This window comes from Panulirus ornatus, chromosome 12 (assembly GCF_036320965.1).
Source record: "Panulirus ornatus isolate Po-2019 chromosome 12, ASM3632096v1, whole genome shotgun sequence".
NCBI classification, from domain to species: domain Eukaryota; kingdom Metazoa; phylum Arthropoda; class Malacostraca; order Decapoda; family Palinuridae; genus Panulirus; species Panulirus ornatus.
In genome coordinates this window covers 30220339-30247420 of record NC_092235.1, presented here as the reverse complement: position 1 = coordinate 30247420, position 27082 = coordinate 30220339, and the positions used below count along the sequence as shown (strand labels likewise).

At 45.7% G+C, this 27082-nt stretch overlaps 1 protein-coding gene across 3 annotated transcripts in view; it reads right to left on the bottom strand.

Annotated features, from left to right (window-relative positions):
- Positions 1-363: 363 nt before the first annotated feature.
- The window catches only part of LOC139751993 (uncharacterized), a 94231-nt gene continuing 67512 nt past the window's right edge, over positions 364-27082 (bottom strand). For all 3 annotated transcript variants that reach the window (XM_071667748.1, XM_071667749.1, XM_071667750.1), the window contains 4 exons: positions 23876-24017; positions 19463-19662; positions 18175-18327; positions 364-4824 (listed from right to left, as the gene is read on the bottom strand). In XM_071667748.1, the coding sequence (XP_071523849.1) occupies positions 780-4824; positions 18175-18327; positions 19463-19662; positions 23876-24017 (4540 nt within the window). In that variant the 3' untranslated portion in view covers positions 364-779. The remainder of the gene's footprint in view (positions 4825-18174; positions 18328-19462; positions 19663-23875; positions 24018-27082) is intronic.

The following is a 27082-nucleotide window of genomic DNA, read 5'->3' as shown; positions in this document are numbered from 1 at the left end:
TGGCTGTGAGCCAATTCCTGTGTCCAAGATTTGAGCCTTAGTGGTTCTATGCAATATTCATAGTCAGCAGCACAAACCATTACACTATGGAAGCTCATATTTAACTATTTTGAACTTTCCACAAAGCCAAAGTATTTTTAATCTCCCACGTAAATGGACTTAACCTGAACTTAAAATAAACAATAGGGACTGGTGAGTGTGATGGACGGGGCAGAAGCCATTTAGTTATACTATCAAGTTTAGTTACATTAGCATTGCTCTGATCCTGAAGTGAATAGATGATCAATCGTTTACTGTTACTGTTCATGGATAAACATTATCCAAGGTAAAATCTTTCCATTTCCTAGGTAAGTAAAGAAAAAATATCCATACGATTTTTAATTCTATAATGGAAAAAGACAATTAACATGCTTATGAAGCAATACTGACAAGTCTTCCTTAAGAAAGCTGGCTTGGAAAATATACCAATCCATCCATGCATATTATCACCTGCCACAGCTGCCGTTATTGCACAAATAATCCCCAGTGGGTGCTACATTTAGAAAAAAAAGACTATATTTGTTCTTTCATTATATTCCATCATCATGGACAGGTAGAAGAATGAGTATATGGTAATGTAGGTAAGGGTGATAATCAGAAGACACTTAAAACACATGAATGAGAAAGTGCCGAGAGCAGCTCTCAGGAAGGCTAATTTCCTACGGAAGTGATGTGGCTCTGTGCCCTCCATTCACATTATGCTAAGGTATGTATTATATATTCTAGAAGAAAGTGGACACTTATGGGTGTCTAGTTGAGTGTGCAGCAGCATATGGGTTCTGTTGATGAGAGGAAGTGGGCCTGCTGCTGACAGTACTCCTCTCTCTTCCACTCAAGATACCACTGCTTGTGGAATTTTGATTGTAAGGCTCCTCAGGTAATGTTGCTGACACCTTACCCACCTTGTCCAGTAGCCGTGTCCTCAGGAATCCAACTTGTGTTTTGTCACCAATTCTGCTGCTTGCCGAAGCCCCAGTCAGACCATTCCTGGTGACCTCAGAAACTGGCTTTTTCTCTACTGTTTGATCTGATGATGATCGTCTCTCAGAATATGATGAAAGTACAACATTACTTCTAGATCTGGTGATGGGTCGCTGTGGAGGGCGACTGGTAGGTTGTTGCTGTTCAAATTGGGATATTCGGTCCTGGGCAGAGAAGAGCAGTAGACCAATCTTTTTCTTTTGATTGGATGAAGGAGGGAATTTGCTTTTCCTCTTGAGACTGTGACTGTTGTCCATATCATCGGTTTTTTTTATATCAATTGACGCAGGTTTCTTGAAATATTTTTTTCCTTCATCTGAGCAATGACTTAAGGTGTCTGTTGATTTCATCTTCATGAGCTTGGATGGTCTGGGCAGAGTATGACTCTTGATATCTTTCTCTTTGGTTTCATTTCTTAGATCAATTTCTTTCTTGTCATACTTCTTTGGTTCCTTAATCTTATCTAGGGATATAGGTGGTATGTCACCACTTCCCTGGAGAGGAAGTTGCAAGTCTGTGGTGAAAGACTCTTCTCTCAGTAACTGAGACAGTGGTGATCTTGGAGACGTAGATTGAACACAGCTACCATTAAATTTACCATCATCCATGTTTTGTATGAAAGTCTCTCTTTTACTTTGTACTGTGGTAGCTGTTTCTTTTACCAGTATTGTAGGAGCTTCAGATGAGGGAGATTTTGAGAGATTATTTTTGGATGGAGAGCGTTTAAGGGTTCCCCAAGGGGTCCGAATATGTAGGTTATCTGAAGATGGTTCTCTCGACAAGGGTTGAAATGGTGGCTGTGGCCGCCCTATTGCAGGAGATTTATCTCTCTCTCTCCCAACTGGCAGTGGAGACTTGTCCCGGGGCTTTGGAGACCTATCTCTGGATGGGGAGGGTGTTGGCCGGGGTGAGGAATCTCTGGATTCCCATTGGTTCACAAGATCAACTGTGCTGAGAGATGGTGTATATTTATTTTGTGTATTACCAATATCTAGAATCCAAGCCACTAGTTTGTTATTTGACACATAGGCTGGCTCTTTAGTTGCCTTGTCATCCTGTGCCTCTATGTTGCAATTTGAAGGAAGGTGTGTGATCTCTTTCTCTTGAGATACAGTTAATTCAGGGACACTCAGCTGCTTCCCACTTGGGCTCTTAACCAAAGTAGCAACTGGAACATCCAAGGAATTTTTATAGTCATGCAGATCAGTATTCTCACCTTGAGGTGCAACAATGAGATCAGGCCATGCTTGGGCCTGAGGCAGCATTCGGTCAGGACTGGCTAGACCACTGGCTTTACTCAACCGGTCCATCTGAACAGGGCTGAGTGGAACATCCCGAGAAGGTCGCCGGTGACCACTGCTGATAGGGGTTCCACTACGGGTGCCTCTGTCAGACTCCCTGGATGGAGGCCGTTCCTCATGTGATTGTTTGCAGTTCAGATGTGAGGAGCTCTCAGGTGTCATATCACGTGGACTCTGCTTTCCACCACAATAAGAATTGTCACCATCAACATCTTGCAAGGACCGTTGGCAGAGTGGTGTTCTTCCTTGATCTTCCCTTTCTAGGTTCTTGGCTTGAAGTGGTACATCTCTAGATGGCTGCTTCTTGAGCTGCTTTGTGGGTGTGGAGCTTCTGGAGCCACTAAAACTGGAACTCAAATCTTCACTTTGCCTTGACGTCGTGATACTGGGGATCTGGTCTTTGGCTAAACCCTCAACTCCCTGTTCTGCTTGAGATAAGGACTGCTTTCTCACTCTCAACATTACTCCTCCTAACTCCTCATTCTGGAGTGCAATGATTTCTGGTCTTTTAAGAGGTTCCATTGGTAAATGATCACTGTTATTTAAGCTATTTATCTTTTTGCTTTCTTGCCTATTATGTGAATCATTTATTTTTTGCAGTTCTCTGTTACTCTTTTGCATTTTACTACCTGTTCCAGTGACTTTCTCTTGATTGCCATTTCTTTGGTCATCTACTGCTGGACTGATTTTCAGATTATTTTTTACCTCTGACATTTCTATTTGTGTTAGATTTACCAATTTCTTGTATTCTTCATATGCTCTCCTGTGCTCAGCCATCTCAGTATCTTGTATTTCAAGCATCTTATCTTCACATTCTATTGATGCATTACTCATTTTCTCTTGTCCATTACTTCTCTTATTGGCAAAGTTGTGTTCCCCAAAGACAGTCTCTTTCTCTACGGTCTCTTCCATCCCTGTTCCACTTATTTTATCTTCCTTCTTCTGTTCTTTCATACTTTCAGCAGTAATGACCATTTTCTGATGTTCCTCTTCTCTTTCATTAGTGTCTTCGTACTTGTCGGTTGTTCTCCGTATTGTGTTGTTAGGTACCTGTCTGATATCCATTCCATGAGGTTTATTTGGTGCTTGACTTACTTCTTTCTCTTTTGGGTTTTTCTTCGTCTTCCAGTCATCAGAGTATGCCATTTGTGCCTCATTCACCATTCTCTTATACTCTTCATATGCTGCCTTGTGGTCACCCCTCAGTATCTCACTTATGATCTTCTCTGCCTCCTTTGGCTCTTCACATGCAACACGTCCTGATGCTTTTGCTGGCTTTTTCTCCTCATTTCTGTGCTTTTCTCTCAGTTCCTGTTTCTGGAGACTGGTCCTTTCCTCCTCATGATCTTTTGTTTGGATTGCACCTGAATTCTTCATTCTTATACATTCTTTAGATGCCTCTTTGTGCTTATCTGTCTTCTCCTCACTTAACATTTTTGGTATCTTGTTGACCTCTTTTTGTATTTCAGTCTTTTTGTTTTTATTTTCAGTGACCTTCTGCTCCATATTCTTTGAATTGAAAATTTCTTTTTCCTTTTTCTGTTCTCTTTTATATTTATTCACATCTATATTGACATATGTCACACTGTTTCTCTTATCTGTCACTTTGTTTATTTGTTCTAACTTGTCACTTAGCTTTATTGTTCCGTTGGATCCTTCATTCTTATCATCACCTCTGTCTTCACGTGCATAAGCCAATGTATGGTTGCTTTCTGCTATGCTTTCTTCCTTTCTTGGCTTGACTGTGTCCTCCAGTTGTAGCTGTGTGAGTTTAATTTCTAGTTGCTTAGCCACTTCATCTGGTGATGGGTGCTTGGTTAGGGGTTGTGCTGGTTCTCTTATAGCCATTTCCTGCTGTGATGAATGTTCCATTAAGGGCTGAGCTAGCTTTGTTGTAGACATCTGAAAATCCTCCTGGTTGATGATATCATTAGGTACTACCTCTTGTTTAGTTACTTTGTTAAGCTCACAAAGAGGAAACCCATCATCATCAAGAAATGAAAGGTCACCATGGTCTGATGGGGGTGCAACTGCCACAGATGTAAGGGAATCTCTGGAGTTGCAACCTCTTGTCCTCTCCAAGTCCTGGAGGTCCAGTGGAAATGAAGTGCCTATGAGATAAGGTGAGTTAGGGTGTAAATTCCACCTTTCCACAAACTCCTTCAGTTGTACCTTTGTCCGCTCCAGTTCCTCTTCTCTTTGCCTAGCATCATATTTTTCTTCTGATTCTTTTTTTCTGTTTTCAACTTGTTTCTCCAGCTCCTTTCTTTTAGCTTCAGCAAGTTTCAATTCATCTTCTGTCTTCTTATCTTTCTCTCTCTTTTGTTCTTCCTTAACAGTCCTGTCACCATTACTTGACTCATATGAATCCTCATCTGTGTCATCTTCTGAATCTTCAGACACAGATTCAGACTCAGACACTGAGCAGCTTCTTTGTAGACTCGAGATAGGTGGCCTTCTTAGCCAGTCATGTCGGAGACACTGAGCGGGCGTAAGGCGCAAACTGGAACACAAAGTTCCTAATAAGAACAGTATAAAACGCTGAAAACTGCCAACACTTAAACACACCAAACTACTTGAACACACACATTTGAACATAAAGCCAAATATAAGTATGCTAATCCATCCACAGTATAGAAAACTTGTATAGTCTCATTAAAGGGTCCCTGCATTGTCCTTGGAGAGCTAGATGAATGTGAAATGATGCATGCTGTGTGTAAATGCATATTAGTCACATGTGTCTTGTAACAACACTCCTCAGTAAATGTATCCTGAGGACACACAAGAGTCCTACATCAACACATAACGGTGGCATTGTTCCATCATCCTTATATCATATTGAATATATTTCTTAACTTTTTAATGGTTCATCGGTTGTCTCCCAAGACGGCCAGTAATTCATTAACAGGCTGTAAGCTTAGAGCTTGTAGTGTCCAGCAGTGAGCTTGTAATGTCCTGCAATAAGCTTACATACTGACTGTGTCCACTAGGATGGTTATCATCTGTTCACAAGTAAGCCAAAAGCATGATGTTGCCCACCAGTAGGCTAAAATGATGACTACAGACTTCTTGTAGGCTCGCATTGTGGCAGCAGTTCTCTAGTAAGCTCACATTGTGGCAGTTGTCCACCAGTAAGCTAACATGATGGCTACTGCCCACCAGTAAGCTAACATGATGGTTACTGTCCACCAAAAGCTAACATGATGGCTACTGCCCACCAGTAAGCTAAATTGTTGGCTGCTGTCCACCAGTAAGCTAACATGATGGCTACTTGCCACCAGTATCCTAACATGATGGCTACTGTCCACCAGTAGGCTAATGTGATGGCTACTGTCCACCAGTAGGCTAACAATGGCTACTGTACATCAGTAGGCTAACATGGTGGCTACCACTGTCCACCAGTAGGCTACATGATGGGTACTGTCCACCAGTAGGCTAACATGATGGCTACTGTCCACTAGTAAGCTAACATGATGGCTACTGTCCTCCAGTAGGCTAACATGATGGCTACTGTCCACCAGTAAGCTAACATGTTGGCAACTGTCCACCAGTAGGCCAACATGATGGCTACTGTCTACAAGTAGGCTACTGTCCACCAGTAGGCTACCATGATGGGTACTGTCCACCAGTATGCTAACATGATGGCTGCTGTCCACCAGTAGGCTAACATGATGCCTACTGTCCACAAGTAAGCTAACATGATGGCTACTGTCCACCAGTAAGCTAACATGGTGGCTACTGTCCACCAGTAGGCTAACATGGCGGCTACTGTCCACCAGTAGGCTAACATGGTGGCTACTGTCCACCAGTAGGCTAGCATGGTGACTACTGTCCACGAGCAGGCTAACATGATGACTACTCTCTAACAGTAGGCTAACATGGTGGCTACTGTCCACCAGTAGGCTAACATGATGGCTACTGTCCACCAGTAAGCTAACACGATGGGTACTGTCCACCAGTAGGCTAACATGATGGCTACTGTCCACCAGTAAGCTAACATGATGGCAACTGTCCACCAGTAAGCTAACACGATGGCAACTGTCCACTCTTCAGCCAACATGATGGCTACTGTCCACCACTAGAATAACATGATGGTTACTGTCCACCAGTAGGCTAACATGGTGGCTACTGTCCACCAGTAGGCTAACATGATGACTACTGTCCACGAATAGGCTAACATGATGGTTACTCTCCACCAGTAGACTAACATGATGGCTACTGTCCACCAGTAGGCTAACATGATTGCTACTGTCCACCAGTAAGCTAACATGATTGCTACTGTCCTCCAGTAAGCTAACATGATGGCTACTATCCACCAGTAGGCAACATGATGTCTACTGTCCACCACTAGAATAACATGATGGCTACTGTCCACCAGTAGGCTAACATGATGTCTACTGTCCACAAGTAGGCTGACATGATGGCTACTGTCTATCAGTAAGCTAACATGATGGCTACTGTCCACCAGTAAGCTAACATGATGGCTACTGTCCACCTTTATGCTAACATGATTGCTACTGTCCACCAGTAAGCTAACATGATGGCTACTGTCCACCAGTAGGCTAACATGATGGCTACTGTCCACCAGTAGGCTAACATGATGGCTACTGTCCACCATTATGCTAACATGATTGCTACTGTCCACCAGTAAGCTAAGATGATGGCTACTGTCCACCAGTAGGCTAACATGATGGCTACTGTCCACCAGTAGGCTAACATGATGGCTACTGTCCACCAGTAGGCTAACATGATGGCTACTGTCCGCCAGTAAGCTAACTTGATGGCTACTGTCCACCAGTAAGCTAACTTGATGGCTACTGTGCACCACTAGAATAATATGATTGCTACTGTCCACCAGTATGCTAACATGATGGCTACTGTCCACCAGTAGGCTAACAAGATGACTACTGCCCACCAATATGCTGACATGGTGGCTACTGTCCACCAGTAAGTTAACATGACTACTGTCTACCAGTATGCTAACATGATGGCTACTGTCCACCAGTAAGCTAACATGATGGCTACTGTCCACCAGTAAGTTAACATGACTACTGTCCACCAGTATGTTAACATGATGGCTACTGTCCACCAGTAAGCTAACATGATGGCTACTGTCCACCAGTATGCTACATGATGACTACTGTCCACCAGTACGCTAACATGATGGCTACTGTCCACCAGTATGCTAACATGATGGCTACTGTCCACCAGTACGCTAATATGATGGCTACTGTCCACCAGTATGCTAACATGATGGCTACTGTCCACCAGTATGCTACATGATGACTACTGTCCACCAGTATGCTAACATGATGGCTACTGTCCACCAGTAAGCTAACATGATGACTACTGTCCACCAGTATGCTAACATGATGGCTACTGTTCACCAGTATGCTAACATGATGGCTACTGTCCACTAGTACGCTACTATGATGGCTACTGTCCACCAGTGTGCTAACATGATGGCTACTGTCCACCAGTAAGCTAACATGATGACTACTGTCCACCAGTATGCTAACATGATGGCTACTGTCCACTAGTACGCTACTATGATGGCTACTGTCCACCAGTATGCTAAGATGATGGCTACTGTCCACCAGTAAGCTAACATGATGACTACTGTCCACCAGTATGCTAACATGATGGCTACTGTCCACTAGTACGCTACTATGATGGCTACTGTCCACCAGTATGCTAACATGATGGCTACTGTCCACTAGTACGCTACTATGATGGCTACTGTCCACCAGTATGCTAACATGATGGCTACTGTCCACAAGAAGCCACCACAGAAGGTTTGTGTTATCTATGGAAGGTCTGTGTTAACTATGGAACGTCTGTGTCACTTTTGGAAGATCTGTATTATACATGGAGGGTCTGTGTCGTCTATGGAAGGTTGTTGTCATGTATGGAGGGTCACTGTTATCCCTGGAAGGTCACTGTTATCTCTGGAATCTCTGTTTCATCTATGGAAGGTTTTTGTCATCTATGGACGGTCTTTGTTGTGTATGGAAGGTTTGTGGAAGGTCTGTCATCTATGGGAGGTTTGTATCATCTGTGGAAGGTTTGTGTCTTCTTTGGAAGGTCTGTGTCATCTCTGGAAGGTCTGTGTCATCTGAGAGGTTTCTTTCATGTATGGATAATCAGAGTCATCTATGGAGGGTTTGTGTCATCTATGGAAGGTCTGTCATCTATGGAAGGTTTGTGTCATCTGCGGAAGGTCTGTGTCATCTGTGAAAGGTTTGTCATCTATGGAAGGTCTGTCTTCTATGGAAGGTTTGTGTCATCTGCAGAAGGTTTGTGTCATTTATGGAAGGTTTGTGTCATCTATGGACGGTTTGTGTCGTCTTTGGAAGGTCTTTGTCATCTCTGGAAGCTCTGTGTCATCTGAGAGGTTTGTTTCATGTATGGATAGTCAGTGTCATATATGGATGGTTTGTGTCATCTATGGAAGGTCTGTGCCATCTATGGAAGGTTTGTGTCATCTATGGAAGGTTTGTGTTGTCTATAGAATGTTTGTGTCATTTATTTAAGGTCTGTATCATTTATGGAAGGTTTGTGTCATCAATGGAAGGTCTGTATCCTCTATGAAATGTTTGTGTCATCTATGGAGGGTTTGTGTCATCTATGGAAGGTCTGTGTCATCTGTGGAAGGTTTGTGTCATCTATGGAAGGTTTGTGTTGTCTATAGAATGTTTGTGTCATTTATTTAAGGTTTGTGTCATCTATGGAAAGTTTCTGTTTTCTATAGAAGGTTTGTGTCATCTATGGAAAGTTTCTGTTTTCTATAGAAGGTTTGTGTCATCTATGGAAAGTTTCTGCTTTCTATAGAAGGTTTGTGGCATCTATGGAAGGTCTGTATCCTCTATGGAAGTTTTGTGTCATCTGTGGAAGGTTTGTCTCATGTATGGAAGGTCTGTATCATCTATGGAAGGTTTGTGTCGTCTTTGGAAGATCTGTGTCGTCTCTTGAAGGTCTGTGTCATCAGAGAGGTTTCCTTCATGCATGGATAGTCAGTATCCTCTTTGGAAGGTTTGTGTCATCTATGGAAAGTTTGTCATCTATGGAAGGTCTGTGTCATCTGTGGAGGGTTTGTGTCATCTATGGAAGGTTTGTGTCATCTGTGGAAGGTCTGTGTCATCTGAGGTTTGTTTCATGTATGATAGTCAGTGTCATCTATGGAAGGTTTGTGTCATCTATGGAAGGTTTGTGTCATCTATGGAAGGTTTGTGTCATCTGAGGTTTGTTTCATGTATGATAGTCAGTGTCATCTTTGGAAGGTTTGTGTCATCTATGGAAGGTTTGTGTCATCTGTGGAAGGTCTGTGTCATCTGAGGTTTGTTTCATGTATGATAGTCAGTGTCATCTATGGAAGGTTTGTGTCATCTATGGAAGGTTTGTGTCATCTATGGAAGGTTTGTGTCATCTGAGGTTTGTTTCATGTATGATAGTCAGTGTCATCTATGGAAGGTTTGTGTCATCTATGGAAGGTTTGTGTCATCTGAGGTTTGTTTCATGTATGATAGTCAGTGTCATCTATGGAAGGTTTGTGTCATCTGTAGAAGGTTTTTGTCATCTCTTGAAGGTCTGTGTCATCTGAGAGGTTTGTTTTATATATGGAAGGTTTGTGTCATCTATGAAAGGTTTGTGTCGTTTTTGGAAGGTCTGTGTCATCTGAAAGGTTTGTTTCATATATGGATAGTCAGTGTCATCTATGGAAGGTTTGTGTCATCTATGGAAGGTCTGTGTCGTCTATGGAAAGTTTGTATCATCTATGGAAGGTCTGTGCCATCTATGGAAAGTTTGTGTCATCTATGGAAGGTTTGTGTCATCTATGGAAGGTTTCTGTTTTCTATAGAAGGTTTGTGTCATCTATAGAAGGTCGGTATCCTCAATGGAAGGTTTGTGTCATCTGTGGAAGGTTTGTGTCATCTATGGAAGGTCTGTATCATCTATGGAAGGTCTGCGTCATCTGTGGAAGCTTTGTGTCATCCATGGAAGGTCTTTGTCGTCTCTGGAAGGTTTGTGTCATCAGAGAGGTTTGCTTCATGTATGGATAGTCAGTATCCTCTTTGGAAGGTTTGTGTCATCCCTGGAAGGTTTGTGTCATCTATGGAAAGTTTGCGTCATCTATGGAAGGTCTGCGTCATCTGTGGAAGCTTTGTGTCATCTATGGAAGGTCTTTGTCATCTATGGAAGGTCTGTGTCATCTGAGAGGTTTGTTTCATGTATGGATTGTCAGTGTCATCTATGGAAGGTTTGTGTCATCTATGGAAGGTCTGTGTCATCTGAGAGGTTTGTTTCATGTATGGATTCAGTGTCATCTGTGGAAGGTTTGTGTCATCTATGGAAGGTCTGTGTCATCTGAGAGGTTTGTTTCATGTATGGATTGTCAGTGTCATCTATGGAAGGTCTTTGTCATCTATGGAAGGTCTGTGTCATCTGAAAGGTTTGTTTCATGTATGGATTGTAAGTGTCATCTATGGAAGGTTTGTGTCATCTGTAGAAGGTTTGTGTCATCTCTGTAAGGTCTGTGTCATCTGAGAGGTTTGTTTCATATATGGATAGTCATTGTAATCTATGGAAGGTTTGTGTCATCTGTAGAAGGTTTGTGTCATCTATGGAAGGTCTGTGTCATCTGAGAGGTTTGTTTCATATATGGATAGTCATTGTAATCTATGGAAGGTTTGTGTCATCTATAGAAGGTTTGTGTAGTCTGTGGAAGGTTTGTGTCATCTATGGAAGGTTTGTGTCATGTGTGGAAGGTTAGTGCTGTCTCATGTGGAAGGTTGTGCCGTCTCATGTGGAAGGTTGTATTGTCTCACATGGAAGGTTGTACCATCTCATATGGAAGGTTGTGCCGTCTCATGTGGAAGGTTGTACCGTCTCATGTGGAAGGTTGTACCGTCTCATGTGGAAGGTTGTGCCGTCTCATGTGGAAGGTTGTATTGTCTCACATGGAAGGTTGTACCGCTTCATGTAGCAGGTTTGTACAGTCTCATATGGAAGGTTGTGCCGTCTCATGTGGAAGGTTGTACCGTCTCATGTGGAAGGTTGTACCGTCTCATGTGGAAGGTTGTGCCGTCTCATGTGGAAGGTTGTATCGCCTCATATGGAAGGTTGTGCCGTCTCATGTGGAGGGTGTATCGTCTCATGTGGAAGGTTGTGCCGTCTCATGTGGAAGGTTGCGCCGTCTCATGTGGAAGGTTGTACCGTCTCATGTGGGAGGTTGTGCCGTTTCATGTGTAAGGTTGTACCGTCTCATGTGGAAGGTTGTATAATCTCATGTAGAAGGTTGTACCGTCTCATGTTTAAGGTTGTGCCGTTTCATGTGGAAGGTTGAACCGTCTCATGTGGAAAGTTGTACCGTCTTATGTGGAAGGTTGTACCTTTTTATGTGGGAGGTTGTGCCGTCTCATGTGGAAGGTTGTACCGCCTCATGTGGAAGGTTGTATCGTCTCATGTAGAAGGTTGTACCGTCTCATGTTTATGGTTGTACCGTCTCATGTGGAAGGCTGAACCGTCTCATGTGGAAGGTTGTACCGTCTCTTGGAAGGTTGCAGTGTCTCATGTGGAAGGTTGTACTGCCTCATGTAGCAGGTTTGTACCGTCTCATATAGAAGGTTCTATCGTCTCATGTGGAAGGTTGTACCGTCACATATTGGAGGTTGTACCGTCTCATGTGGAAGGTTGAACTGTCTCATGTTGGAGGTTGCACTGTCTCATGTGAAAGGTTATATCGTATCATGTGGAAGGTTGCACCACCTCATGTAGCAAGCTTGTACCGTCTCATGTGGAAGGTTATATCGTCTCATGTGGAAGGTTGTACCGTCTCATGTGGAAGGTTGTACCGTCTCATGTGGAAGGGTGTATCGTCTTATGTAGAAGGTTGTACCGTCTCATGTGGAAGGTTGTACCGTCTCATGTTGGAGGTTGTACCGTCTCACGTGGAAGGATGTACCGTCTCATGTTGGAGGTTGTGCAGTCTCATGTGGAAGGTTGTACCGTCTCATGTTGGAGGTTGTAACGTCTCATGTGGAAGGTTGTACCGTCTCATGCGGAAGGTTGTATCGTCTCATGTGGAAGGTTGTACCGTCTCAAGTGGAAAGTTGTACCGTCTCATGTTGGAGGTTGTACTGTCTCGTGGAAGATTGTACCGTCTCATGTTGGAGGTTGTACCGTCTCATGTGGAAGGTTGTATCGTCTCATGTGGAAGGTTGTACCGACTTATGTGGAAGGTTGTACCGTCTCATGTTGGAGGTTGTACCGTCTCATGTGGAAGGATATACCGTCTCATGTTGGAGGTTGTACTGTCTCATGTGTAAGGTTGTACCGTCTCGTGTGGAAGGTTGTACCGTCTCATGTGGAAGGATATACCGTCTCATGTTGGAGGTTGTACTGTCTCATGTGGAGGGTTGTACCGTCTCATGTTGGAGGTTGTACTGTCTCTCATGTGGAAGGTTGTAACGTCTTATGTGGAAGGTTGTATCGTCTCACGTGGAAGGTTGTACCGTCTCATGTGGAAGGTTGTATCGTCTTATGTGGAAGGTTGTTCCTTCTCGTGTTGGAAGGTTGTATCGTCTCATGTGGAAGGTTGTACCGTCTCATGTGGAGGTTGTACCGTCTCATGTGGAAGGTTGTACCGTCTCATGTTGGAGGTTGTACCGTCTCATGTGGAAGGTTGTACCGTCTCACGTGGAAGGTTGTACCGTCTCATGTGGAAGGTTGTACCGTCTCACGTGGAAGGTTGTACCGTCTCATGTGGAAGGTTGTACCGTCTCATGTGGAAGGTTGTATCGTCTCATGTGGAAGGTTGTATCGTCTCATGTAGAGAGTTGTACCGTCTCATGTGGAAGGTTGTACCGTCTCATGTGGAGGTTGTACCGTCTCATGTGGAAGGTTGTACCGTCTCATGTTGGAGGTTGTACGTCTCATGTGGAAGGTTGTACCGTCTCATGTTGGAGGTTGTACCGTCTCATGTGGAAGGTTGTACCGTCTCATGTTGGAGGTTGTACCGTCTCATGTGGAAGGATGTACCGTCTCATGTTGGAGGTTGTACTGTCTCATGTGGAAGGTTGTGCCGTCTCATGTTGGAGGTTGTAACGTCTCATGTGGAAGGTTGTACCGTCTCATGTTGGAGGTTGTACCGTCTCATGTGGAAGGATATACCGTCTCATGTTGGAGGTTGTATCGTCTCATGTGGAAGGTTGTACCGTCTCATGCTGGAGGTTGTAACGTCTCATGTGGAAGGTTGTACCGTCTCATGTTGGAGGTTGTAACGTCTCATGTGGAAGGTTGTACCGTCTCATGTTGGAGGTTGTATCGTCTCACGTGGAAGGTTGTACCGTCTCATGTTGGAGGTTGTATCGTCTCATGTGGAAGGTTGTACCGTCTCATGTTGGAGGTTGTAACGTCTCATGTGGAAGGTTGTACCGTCTCATGTTGGAGGTTGTATCGTCTCACGTGGAAGGTTGTACCGTCTCATGTGGAGGTTGTACTGTCTCATGCGGAAGGTTGTACCGTCTCATGCTGGAGGTTGTAACGTCCTCATTGTGAAGGTATGGTACCCGTCTCAATGTGGAGGTTGTAAACGTCTCATGTGGAAGGGTGTTACCGTCTCATGTTGGAGGTTGTATCTGTCTCACGTGGAAGGTTGTACCGTCTCATGTTGGAGTTGTATCGTCTCACGTGAAGGTTGTACCGTCTCATGTTGGAGGTTGTACCGTCTCAGTGTGAAGGGTGTACCGTCTCATGTAGGAGGGTTGTATCGCCTCACGTGGAAGGTTTACAGTCTCATGTTGGAGGTTGTATCGTCTCACGTGGAAGGTTGTACCGTCTCATGTGGAAGGTTTTAGTAGTCAGGACAGAGAGCTTGAGGACCCCATGGTTGACAGTATCTGAGGAAGGTATGCCTGTGTCAGGTGTGTGTGTGCGTGTGTGTGTGTGTGTACACATTGACCTCTCTCTCTCTCTCTCTCTCTCTCTCTCTCTCTCTCTCTCTCTCTCTCTCTCTCTCTCTCTCTCTCTCTTCTCTCTCTCTCACACTCTGCTCTCGAGCAGTAAATGCTCACTCCTGACAACCTGTAACAGATCACATAACTTGTAGTACCCACACCTGATAACCTGTAACAGATCACATAACTTGTAGTACCCACACCTGATAACCTGTAACAGATCACATAACTTGTAGTACCCACACCTGATAACCTGAAACATATCACATAACTTGTAGTACCCACACCTGACAACCTGTAACAGATCACATAACTTGTAGTACCCACACCTGACAACCTGTAACAGATCACATAACCTGTAGTACCCACACCTGACAACCTGTAACAGATCACATAACTTGTAGTACCCACACCTGATAACCTGTAACAGATCACATAACTTGTAGTACCCACACCTGACAACCTGTAACAGATCACATAACCTGTAGTACCCACACCTGACAACCTGTAACAGATCACATAACTTGTAGTACCCACACCTGATAACCTGTAACAGATCACATAACTTGTAGTACCCACACCTGACAACCTGTAACAGATCACATAACTTGTAGTACCCACACCTGATAACCTGTAACAGATCACATAACTTGTAGTACCCACACCTGACAACCTGTAACAGATCACATAACTTGTAGTACCCACACCTGACAACCTGTAACAGATCACATAACTTGTAGTACCCACACCTGATAACCTGTAACAGATCACATAACTTGTAGTACCCACACCTGATAACCTGTAACAGATCACATAACTTGTAGTACCCACACCTGATAACCTGTAACAGATCACATAACCTGTAGTACCCACACCTGACAACCTGTAACAGATCACATAACCTGTAGTACCCACACCTGACAACCTGTAACAGATCACATAACTTGTAGTACCCACACCTGACAACCTGTAACAGATCACATAACCTGTAGTACCCACACCTGATAACCTGTAACAGATCACATAACTTGTAGTACCCACACCTGATAACCTGTAACAGATCACATAACCTGTAGTACCCACACCTGATAACCTGTAACAGATCACATAACTTGTAGTACCCACACCTGATAACCTGTAACAGATCACATAACCTGTAGTACCCATAACTGACAACATGTAACAGATCACATAACTTGTAGTACCCATAACTGACAACATGTAACAGATCACATAACCTGTAGTACCCACACCTGACAACCTGTAACAGATCACATAACCTGTAGTACCCATAACTGACAACATGTAACAGATCACATAACTTGTAGTACCCATAACTGACAACATGTAACAGATCACATAACCTGTAGTACCCATAACTGACAACATGTAACAGATCACTTAACTTGTAGTACCCATAACTGACAACATGTAACAGATCACATAACCTGTAGTACCCACACCTGACAACCTGTAACAGATCACATAACTTGTAGTACCCACACCTGACAACCTGTAACAGATCACATAACCTGTAGTACCCATAACTGACAACATGTAACAGATCACATAACTTGTAGTACCCATAACTGACAACATGTAACAGATCACATAACCTGTAGTACCCATAACTGACAACATGTAACAGATCACATAACTTGTAGTACCCATAACTGACAACATGTAACAGATCACATAACCTGTAGTACCCATAACTGACAACATGTAACAGATCACATAACTTGTAGTGCCCATAACTGACAACATGTAACAGATCACATAACCTGTAGTACCCATAACTGACAACATGTAACAGATCACATAACTTGTAGTACCCATAACTGACATGTAACAGATCACATAACCTGTAGTACCCACACCTGACAACCTGTAACAGATCACATAACTTGTAGTACCCATAACTGACATGTAACAGATCACATAACCTGTAGTACCCATAACTGACAACATGTAACAGATCACATAACCTGTAGTACCCATAACTGACAACCTGTAACAGATCACATAACCTGTAGTACCCATAACTGACAACCTGTAACAGATCACATAACCTGTAGTACCCACACCTGACAACCTGTAACAGATCACATAACCTGTAGTACCCATAACTGACAACATGTAACAGATCACATAACTATAATTTTACTGTCGGAATAAGTCACTATAATTTGTCTTACTTGTTTATGTGTTAACATAGCGGATAAACATGCCTTGCACTTCATCAGTTCCCTGTACAACCAGTACTGGTTCCCTGTACCACCAGTAATGGTTCCCTTTACCAGTAGTACTGGTTCCCTTTACCACCAGTACTGGTTCCCAGTATCAAGAGTACAGGGTCCCTGTACCACCAGTATTGGTTCCCTGTACCACTAGTACTGGTTTCCTGTACCACCATTACTGGTTCCGTGTACCATCAGTACTGGTTCCCTGTACCACCAGTACTGGTTCCCTGTGCCACCAGTACTGGTTCCCTGTACCACCAGTATTGGTTCCCTGTACCATCAGTACTGGTTCCCTGTATCACCAGTACTGGTCCCCTGTACCACCAGTACTGGTTCCCTGCACCACCAGTACTGGTCCCTGTACCACCAGTATTGGTTCCCTGTACCACTAGTACTGGTTCCCTGTACTACTAGTACTGGTTCCCTGTACTACTAGTACTGTTTACCTGTACCACCAGCACTGGTTCCCTGTACCACCAGTACTGGTTCCCTGTACCACCAGTACTGGTTCCCTGTTCCACTATTACTGGTTCCCTGTACCACCAGTACTGGGTCAGTGTATCACCAGTACTGATTCCCTGTACCACCAGTACTGGTTACCTGTATTACCAGTACTGGTTCCCTGTATCACAAGTACTGTTTTCCTGTATCACCAGTATTGGTTCCCTGTACCATCAGTACTGGTTCCCTGTATCACCAGTACTAGTCCCCTGTACCACCAGTACTGGTTCCCTGCACCACCAGTACTGGTTCCCTGTACCAACAGTGCTGGTTCCCTGTACCACTAGTACTGGTTTCCTGTATTACCAGTACTGGTTCCCTGTATCAAAGTACTGGTTCCCTGTACCACCAGTACTGGTTTCCTGTATTACCAGTACTGGTTCCCTGTATCAAAGTACTGGTTCCCTGTACCACTAGTACTGGTTTCCTGTATTACCAGTACTGGTTCCCTGTATCAAAGTACTGGTTCCCTGTACCACCAGTACTGGTTCCCTGCATCACCAGTACTTGTTTCCTGTACCACTAGTTCTGGTTCCCTTTAGCACCAGTACTGGTTCCCTGTACCACCAGTACTGGTTCCCTGTACCAACAGTACTGGTTCCCTGTATTACCAGTACAGGTTCCCTGTATCACCAGTACGTGAAATATGGTTGCTGGTACAGTTGAGAATGATTTGTGTACTGTAAACTAACAATGAAGAGTAATGTGTTGTTATTGTGGAAGACAACAATACATTTGTACGTTTTCTGCTCACATCCTCTAAGCGTCAACACATTTTCTTTTATATTATCTATTTTTGCCTTTATCATATATCTTTTTCTGAGTATATATATATATATATATATATATATATATATATATATATATATATATATATATATATATATATATATATATATATATATATAGTTGAAATTGAGCCATTGTACCAATGTTGTGTGATGTCAGTTTTGATTGTGAACTTGCTCAGTCTTGTTATGTCTTATGGCTAATTGTTCATTCGTGGCCAGACAGAGAACACTGCAGGATTATTTTGTTCTATATATAACATGAAACATGACTAGAGATCTATCTCTTGTTAAGAAAGTTCTCAGAATTATACCGCTCATCCATGACTTAATGTTATTATCTGAAGGAGATAAGAGATATACCCACCTCTTATCCAGCACCAGTAACTTCTGAATGAAGTCTTTAGCTTGTAATGACACCTTCTCGAAGGCTGGGTCATCAAAATCATACTTGTTATGTGACACATTAGTCATGGTTTCTACGTAGTCATGACCCATGAATGGTGACAAACCTGACAACCTGTAACAGATCACATAACCTGTAGTACCCACACCTGACAACCTGTAACAGATCACATAACTTGTAGTACCCACACCTGACAACCTGTAACAGATCACATAACTTGTAGTACCCACACCTGATAACCTGTAACAGATCACATAACCTGTAGTACCTACACCTGACAACCTGTAACAGATCACATAACTTGTAGTACCCACACCTGATAACCTGTAACATCACATAACCTGTAGTACCCACACCTGACAACCTGTAACAGATCACATAACTTGTAGTACCCACACCTGACAACCTGTAACAGATTACATAACCTGTAGTACCCACACCTGACAACTTGTAAGAGATCACATAAACTGTAGTACCCACACCTGACAACCTGTAACAGATTACATAACCTGTAGTACCCACACCTGATAACCTGTAACATCACATAACTTGTAGTACCCACACCTGACAACCTGTAACAGATCACATAACTTGTAGTACCCACACCTGACAACCTGTAAGAGATCGCATAACTTGTAGTACCCACACCTGACAACCTTTAACAGATCACATAACTTGTAGTACCCTCACCTGACAACCTGTAACAGATCACATAACTTGTAGTACCCACACCTGACAACCTGTAAGAGATCACATAAACTGTAGTACCCACACCTGTGAGACGATGTAGCCTGTACTACATACAACTTGTAAGACAGTACATCATGTGTAAGAGTCCCAGCAGATAATGGCAGCCTGTAACATTGACAGCCTGGAGGATATCATGAGAGGTGGATCTCCAACAGTGGAAGATATCAGGAGAGGTGGATCTCCAACAGTGGAAGACAGCTGGAGAGGTGGATCTCCAACAGTGGAAGATATCATGAGAGGTGGATCTCCAACAGTGGAAGATATCAGGAAGGTGGATCTCCAACAGTGAAAGATAGCTGGAGAGGTGGATCTCCAACAGTGGAAGATATCAGGAGAGGTGGGTCTACAACAGTGGAAGATAGCAGGAGAGGTGGATCTCCAACAGTGGAAGATAGCAGGAGAGGTGGATCTCCAACAGTGGAAGATAGCAGGAGAGGTGGATCTCCAACAGTGGAGTAGAGGTGGAGAAAATCAGTTGTCATGATGAACACCAACTTACAGAACATAGCAGATAACTCCAACGCTCCACAGGTCAGTACCGAAGCTGATGGGCTCAAAGTTGACCACTTCCGGTGCCACAAACTCGGGTGTGCCAAACAAGACCTGAAGCTTCTTCCTGGGGTCGTACCGGCGGGCCAGGCCGAAGTCACAGATCTTGACCCGGTTTCCCTGCCGCGTCAGGCACAGGATGTTCTCAGGCTGGGGGGAGAGGCTGGGGTCAATCACATCCCGGCTACTGGCGGCCTCTCTGGCTACTAAGGTGTGGCTGTATGACTACTGGGGTGGTGCTAGGGTGGCTGTATGGCTACTGGGGTGGTGCTAGGGTGGCTGTATGGCTACTGGGGTGGTGCTAGGGTGGCTGTATGACTACTGGGGCGGTGCTAGGGTGGCTGTATGGCTACTGGGGCGGTGCTAGGGTGGCTGTATGGCTACTGGGGTGGTGCTAGGGTGGCTGTATGACTACTGGGGTGGTGCTAGGGTGGCTGTATGACTACTGGGGTGGTGCTAGGGTGACTGTATGGCTACTGGGGTGGTGCTAGGGTGGCTGTATGACTACTGGGGCGGTGCTAGGGTGGCTGTATGACTACTGGGGTGGTGCTAGGGTGGCTGTATGGCTACTGGGGTGGTGCTAGGGTGGCTGTATGACTACTGGGGTGGTGCTAGGGTGGCTGTATGGCTACTGGGGTGGTGCTAGGGTGGCTGTATGACTACTGGGGTGGTGCTAGGGTGGCTGTATGGCTACTGGGGTGGTGCTAGGGTGGCTGTATGGCTACTGGGGTGGTGCTAGGGTGGCTGTATGACTACTGGGGTGGTGCTAGGGTGGCTGTATGACTACTGGGGTGGTGCTAGGGTGGCTGTATGACTACTGGGGTGGTGCTAGGGTGGCTGTATGGCTACTGGGGTGGTGCTAGGGTGGCTGTATGACTACTGGGGTGGTGCTAGGGTGGCTGTATGGCTACTGGGGTGGTGCTAGGGTGACTGTATGGCTACTGGGGTGGTGCTAGGGTGGCTGTATGACTACTGGGGTGGTGCTAGGGTGGCTGTATGGCTACTGGGGTGGTGCTAGGGTGGCTGTATGACTACTGGGGCGGTGCTAGGGTGGCTGTATGACTACTGGGGCGGTGCTAGGGTGGCTGTATGACTACTGGGGTGGTGCTAGGGTGGCTGTATGACTACTGGGGTGGTGCTAGGGTGGCTGTATGACTACTGGGCGGTGCTAGGGTGGCTGTATGACTACTGGGGCTGGTGCTAGGGTGGCTGTATGACTACTGGGGTGGTGCTAGGGTGGCTGTATGACTACTGGGGTGGTGCTAGGGTTGCTGTATGACTACTGGGGTGGTGCTAGGGTGGCTGTATGACTACTGGGGCGGTGCTAGGGTGGCTGTATGACTACTGGGGTGGTGCTAGGGTGGCTGTATGACTACTGGGGTGGTGCTAGGGTGGCTGTATGACTACTGGGGCGGTGCTAGGGTGGCTGTATGACTACTGGGGCGGTGCTAGGGTGGCTGTATGACTACTGGGGCTGGTGCTAGGGTGGCTGTATGACTACTGGGGTGGTGCTAGGGTGGCTGTATGACTACTGGGGTGGTGCTAGGGTGGCTGTATGACTACTGGGTGGTGCTAGGGTGGCTGTATGACTACTGGGGTGGTGCTAGGGTGGCTGTATGACTACTGGGGCGGTGCTAGGGTGGCTGTATGACTACTGGGGTGGTGCTAGGGTGGCTGTATGACTACTGGGGTGGTGCTAGGGTGGCTGTATGACTACTGGGGCGGTGCTAGGGTGGCTGTATGACTACTGGGGCTGGTGCTAGGGTGGCTGTATGACTACTGGGGTGGTGCTAGGGTGGCTGTATGACTACTGGGGTGGTGCTAGGGTGGCTGTATGACTACTGGGGTGGTGCTAGGGTGGCTGTATGACTACTGGGGAGGTGCTAGGGTGGCTGTATGACTACTGGGGTGGTGCTAGGGTGCTGTATGACTACTGGGGTGGTGCTAGGGTGGCTGTATGACTACTGGGGAGGTGCTAGGGTGGCTGTATGACTACTGGGGTGGTGCTAGGGTGGCTGTATGACTACTGGGTGGTGCTAGGGTGGCTGTATGACTACTGGGGTGGTGCTAGGGTGGCTGTATGACTACTGGGGCGGTGCTAGGGTGGCTGTATGACTACGGGTGGTGCTAGGGTGGCTGTATGACTACTGGGGTGGTGCTAGGGTGGCTGTATGACTACTGGGGTGGTGCTAGGGTGGCTGTATGACTACTGGGGCGGTGCTAGGGTGGCTGTATGACTACTGGGGTGGTGCTAGGGTGGCTGTATGACTACTGGGGTGGTGCTAGGGTGGCTGTATGACTACTGGGGTGGTGCTAGGGTGGCTGTATGACTACTGGGGGGTGCTAGGGTGGCTGTATGACTACTGGGGTGGTGCTAGGGTGGCTGTATGACTACTGGGGTGGTGCTAGGGTGGCTGTATGACTACTGGGGGTGCTAGGGTGGCTGTATGACTACTGGGCGGTGCTAGGGTGGCTGTATGACTACTGTGGTGGTGCTAGGGTGGCTGTATGGCTACTGGGGTGGTGCTAGGGTGGCTGTATGACTACTGGGGTGGTGCTAGGGTGGCTGTATGACTACTGGGGTGGTGCTAGGGTGGCTGTATGACTACTGGGGTGGTGCTAGGGTGGCTGTATGACTACTGGGGTGGTGCTAGGGTGGCTGTATGACTACTGGAGTGGTGCTAGTGTGACTGTATGGCTACTGGCGTGGTGCTAGGGTGGCTGTATGACTACTGGGGCGGTGCTAGGGTGGCTGTCTGGCTACTGTGGCGTTGCTAGGGTGGCTGCATGACTACTGGGGCGGTGCTAGGGTGGCTGTATGACTACTGGGGTGGTGCAAGGGTGGCTGTATGACTACTGGGGTGGTGCTAGGGTGGTTGTATGACTACTGGGGTGGTGCTAGGGTGGCTGTATGACTACTGGGGCGGTGCTAGTGTGGCTGTATGACTACTGGGGTGGTGCTAGGGTGGTGTATGGCTACTGGGGCGGTGCTCGGGTGGCTGTATGACTACTGGGGCGGTGCTAGGGTGGCTGTATGACTACTGGCGTGGTGCTAGGGTGACTTTATGGCTACTGGGGTGGTGCTAGGTTGGCTGTATGGCTACTGGGGCGGTGCTAGAGTGGCTGTATGACTACTGGGGTGGTGCTAGGGTGGCTGTATGACTACTGTGGTGGTGCTAGGGGGGCTGTATGGCTACTGGGGCGGTGCTAGGGTGGCTGTATGGCAACTGGGATGGTGCTAGGGTGGCTGTATGACTACTGGGGTTGTGCTACGGTGGCTGTATGACTACTGTGGTGGTGCTAGGGGGGCTGTATGGCTACTGGGGCGGTGCTAGGGTGGCTGTATGGCAACTGGGATGGTGCTAGTGTGGCTGTATGACTACTGGGGTGGTGCTAGGGTGGCTGTATGGCTACTGTGGTGGTGCTAGGGTGGCTGTATGGCAACTGGGATGGTGCTAGGGTGGCTGTATGACTACTGGGGTGGTGCTAGGGTGGCTGTATGACTACTGTGGTGGTGCTAGGGTGGCTATATGGCTACTGGGGCGGTGCTAGGGTGGCTGTATGGCAACTGGGGTGTTGCTAGGGTGGCTGTATGACTACTGGGGTTGTGCTTGGGTGGCTGTATGACTACTGGGGTGGTGCTAGGGTGGCTGTATGGCTACTGTGGTGGTGCTAGGGTGGCTGTATGACTACTGGGGTTGTGCTAGGGTGGCTGTATGGCTACTGGGGCGGTGCTAGGGTGGCTGTATGACTACTGGGGCGGTGCTAGGGTGGCTGTATGACTACTGGGGTGGTGCTAGGGTGGCTGTATGGCTACTGGGGTTGTGCTAGGGTGGCTGTATTACTACTGGGGCGGTGCTAGGGTGGCTATATGGCTACTGGGGTGTTGCTAGGGTGGCTGTATGGCTACTGTGGTGGTGCTAGGGTGGCTGTATGACTACTGTGGTTGTGCTAGGGTGGCTGTATGGCTACTGTGGTTGTGCTAGGGTGGCTGTATGGCTACTGTGGTGGTGCTAGGGTGGCTGTATGGCTACTGGGGCGGTGCTAGGGTGGCTGTATGACTACTAGGGTGGTGCTAGGGTGGCTGTATGACTACTGGGGTGGTGCTAGGGTGGCTGTATGACTACTGTGGTGGTGCTAGGGTGGCTGTATGACTACTGGGGTTGTGCTAGGGTGGCTGTATGGCTACTGTGGTGGTGCTAGGGTGGCTGTATGGCTACTGGGGCGGTGCTAGGGTGGCTGTATGACTACTAGGGTGGTGGTAGTGTGGCTGTATGTCTATCGGAGTGGTGCTAGGGTGATTGTTTGTCTAGTGGGATGGTGCCTATGTGGGTGCTGAGGGTGAGAGGGTTGCTACACATACCTTCATGTCCAGATGTAATATGTTCTTGGAATGAATATATTCTACACCTTGACAGATCTGACGGACGAAGACAGTACACGCTTTCTCGGTCAACACAAAACTCTCGTCGATCACTCGTTCAAACAGCTCGCCTCCCTCCACACTGTGGACACAAGAGCTAAGCTTCAGACCGCGCCTTACCTGGTGGGAGAGACAGTGTTTACACCTGCCTTACCTGGTGGGAGAGACAGTGTTTACACCTGCCTTACCTGGTGGGAGAGACAGTGTTTACACCTGCCTTACCTGGTGGGAGAGACAGTGTTTACACCTGCCTTACCTGGTGGGAGAGACAGTGTTTACACCTGCCTTACCTGGTGGGAGAGACAGTGTTTACACCTGCCTTACTTGGTGGGAGAGACAGTGTTTACACCTGCCTTACCTGGTGGGAGAGACAGTGTTTACACCTGCCTTACCTGGTGGGAGAGACAGTGTTTACACCTGCCTTACCTGGTGGGAGAGACAGTGTATGGTTTTGTGCTTCATTTCATATTGTGGTATATAAGATGATCATTTAGAATGATGATATACTGGATTTATTATGAGATCCATCTTGTATACAAGTTCTTATTGAATAATAGAACCGTTATTTATGGTCACGTGTCTCCTGTTGATGACAATAAGGCCATCATATACACTACGAACCATCTCATTCCCAAGTGACCCTCACAAGTGAACCATCTCATTCCCAAGTGACACTCACAAGTGAACCATCTCATTCCCAAGTGACCCTCACAAGTGAACCATCTCATTCCCAAGTGACACTCACAAGTGAACCATCTCATTCCCAAGTGACACTCACAAGTGAACCATCTCATTCCCAAGTGACCCTCACAAGTGAACCATCTCATTCCCAAGTGACCCTCACAAGTGAACCATCTCATTCCCAAGTGACACTCACAAGTGAACCATCTCATTCCCAAGTGACACTCACAAGTGAACCATCTCATTCCCAAGTGACACTCACAAGTGAACCATCTCATTCCCCAATGTATACTAAGGAAGGCGTCTCTTCCCAGGCACATTTAGGTAAACCTTATATCTCCAGGTAAACTTGTTTAACGTCTCTCCGCCAAGTACAGTTTTTGAGATAATCCTTCTCACTCTACCAGGTACACTGAGGCAAACCTTTTGTCTCTGCCACATACACTTACTGAGGTAAACCATCTCTCCGCTAGGTACACTATGCGGTAAACCATGTCTCCGCCGGATACACTGTCTGAAGGTAACTACCTTACCGCCAGGCATGATCACTCTTTAAGGTAAACCGGCGTTTTACACTCTGAGGTAAACTATATCCTCATCAGGTACACTGCCTAAAGCAACCCCTATCTCCGCCTCTTACACTCTCTGATAAACCACTTCTTTCCGCCAGATACACTGTCTGAGGTAAACCACCTCTCCGTTACATACAATCTCAGGTAAACCACTTCTCTCGGCCACCTAAACGGTCTCAGGTAAGCCACTCATCTCATCCAAGTACATTATTTTGGGTAAACCACCTCTCTCAGCCAGGTACACTTGCTGAGATAAACTCAGGTAAACTACCCTTCTCCGATAAGTACACTCTCAAAGTAACCACCCCTTTTCCGGCAAGTGCACTAAGGTAAACCATTTCCCTCCTCCAAGAACATTGTTTGGGGAAAAAACGCCTTTCTGCAAGGTATACTACCTGCGATAAGTCATGTTCCTTCCAGATACACTGCATGAGGTATACCATCTCTCCCTGGTATAACGCCGGCGGTAAACCAGCTCACAGCCAGGGGTAAACCATCTCCATGAGGCACAATGCCTGAGGTAAACCATGAATCTTCAGGTACACTGCCTCAGTGTAAACTATTTCTCCGTCATGTATACATTCACGTGTTGCCGGCCTGTCTCACACGCTACACTGATAATTATACTTAAGGATATATTACCTGTATCTATCAGGAGGATATATTACCTGTATCTATCAGGAGGATATATTACCTGTATCTATCAGGAGGATATATTACCTGTATCTATCAGGAGGGTATATTAGCTGTATCTATCAGGAGGATATATTACCTGTATCTATCAGGAGGATATATTACCTGTATCTATCAGGAGGATATATTACCTGTATCTATCAGGAGGATATATTACCTGTATCTATCAGGAGGATATATTAGCTGTATCTATCAGGAGGATATATTACCTGTATCTATCAGGAGGGTATATTAGCTGTATCTATCAGGAGGATATATTACCTGTATCTATCAGGAGGATATATTAGCTGTATCTATCAGGAGGATATATTAGCTGTATCTATCAGGAGGATATATTAGCTGTATCTATCAGAAGGATATATTAGCTGTATCTATCAGGAGGATAAATTAGCTGTATCTATCAGGAGGATATATTAGCTGTATCTATCAGGAGGATAAATTAGCTGTATCTATCAGGAGGGTATATTACCTGTATCTATCAGGAGGATATATTAGCTGTATCTATCAGGAGGATATATTAGCTGTATCTATCAGGAGGGTATATTACCTGTATCTCTCAGGAGGATATATTAGCTGTATCTATCAGGAGGGTATATTACCTGTATCTATCAGGAGGATATATTAGCTGTATCTATCAGGAGGATATATTAGCTGTATCTATCAGGAGGATATATTAGCTGTATCTATCAGGAGGATATATTAGCTGTATCTATCAGGAGGATAAATTAGCTGTATCTATCAGGAGGGTATATTAGCTGTATCTATCAGGAGGGTATATTACCTGTATCTATCAGGAGGATATATTAGCTGTATCTATCAGGAGGATATATTAGCTGTATCTATCAGGAGGGTATATTAGCTGTATCTATCAAGAGGATATATTAGCTGTATCTATCAGGAGGATATATTAGCTGTATCTATCAGGAGGATATATTACCTGTATCTATCAGGAGGGTATATTACCTGTATCTATCAGGAGGATATATTAGCTGTATCTATCAGGAGGATATATTACCTGTATCTATCAGGAGGATATATTAGCTGTATCTATCAGGAGGATATATTACCTGTATCTATCAGGAGGATATATTAGCTGTATCTATCAGGAGGATATATTAGCTGTATCTATCAGGAGGATATATTAGCTGTATCTATCAGGAGGATATATTAGCTGTATCTATTAGGAGGATATATTACCTGT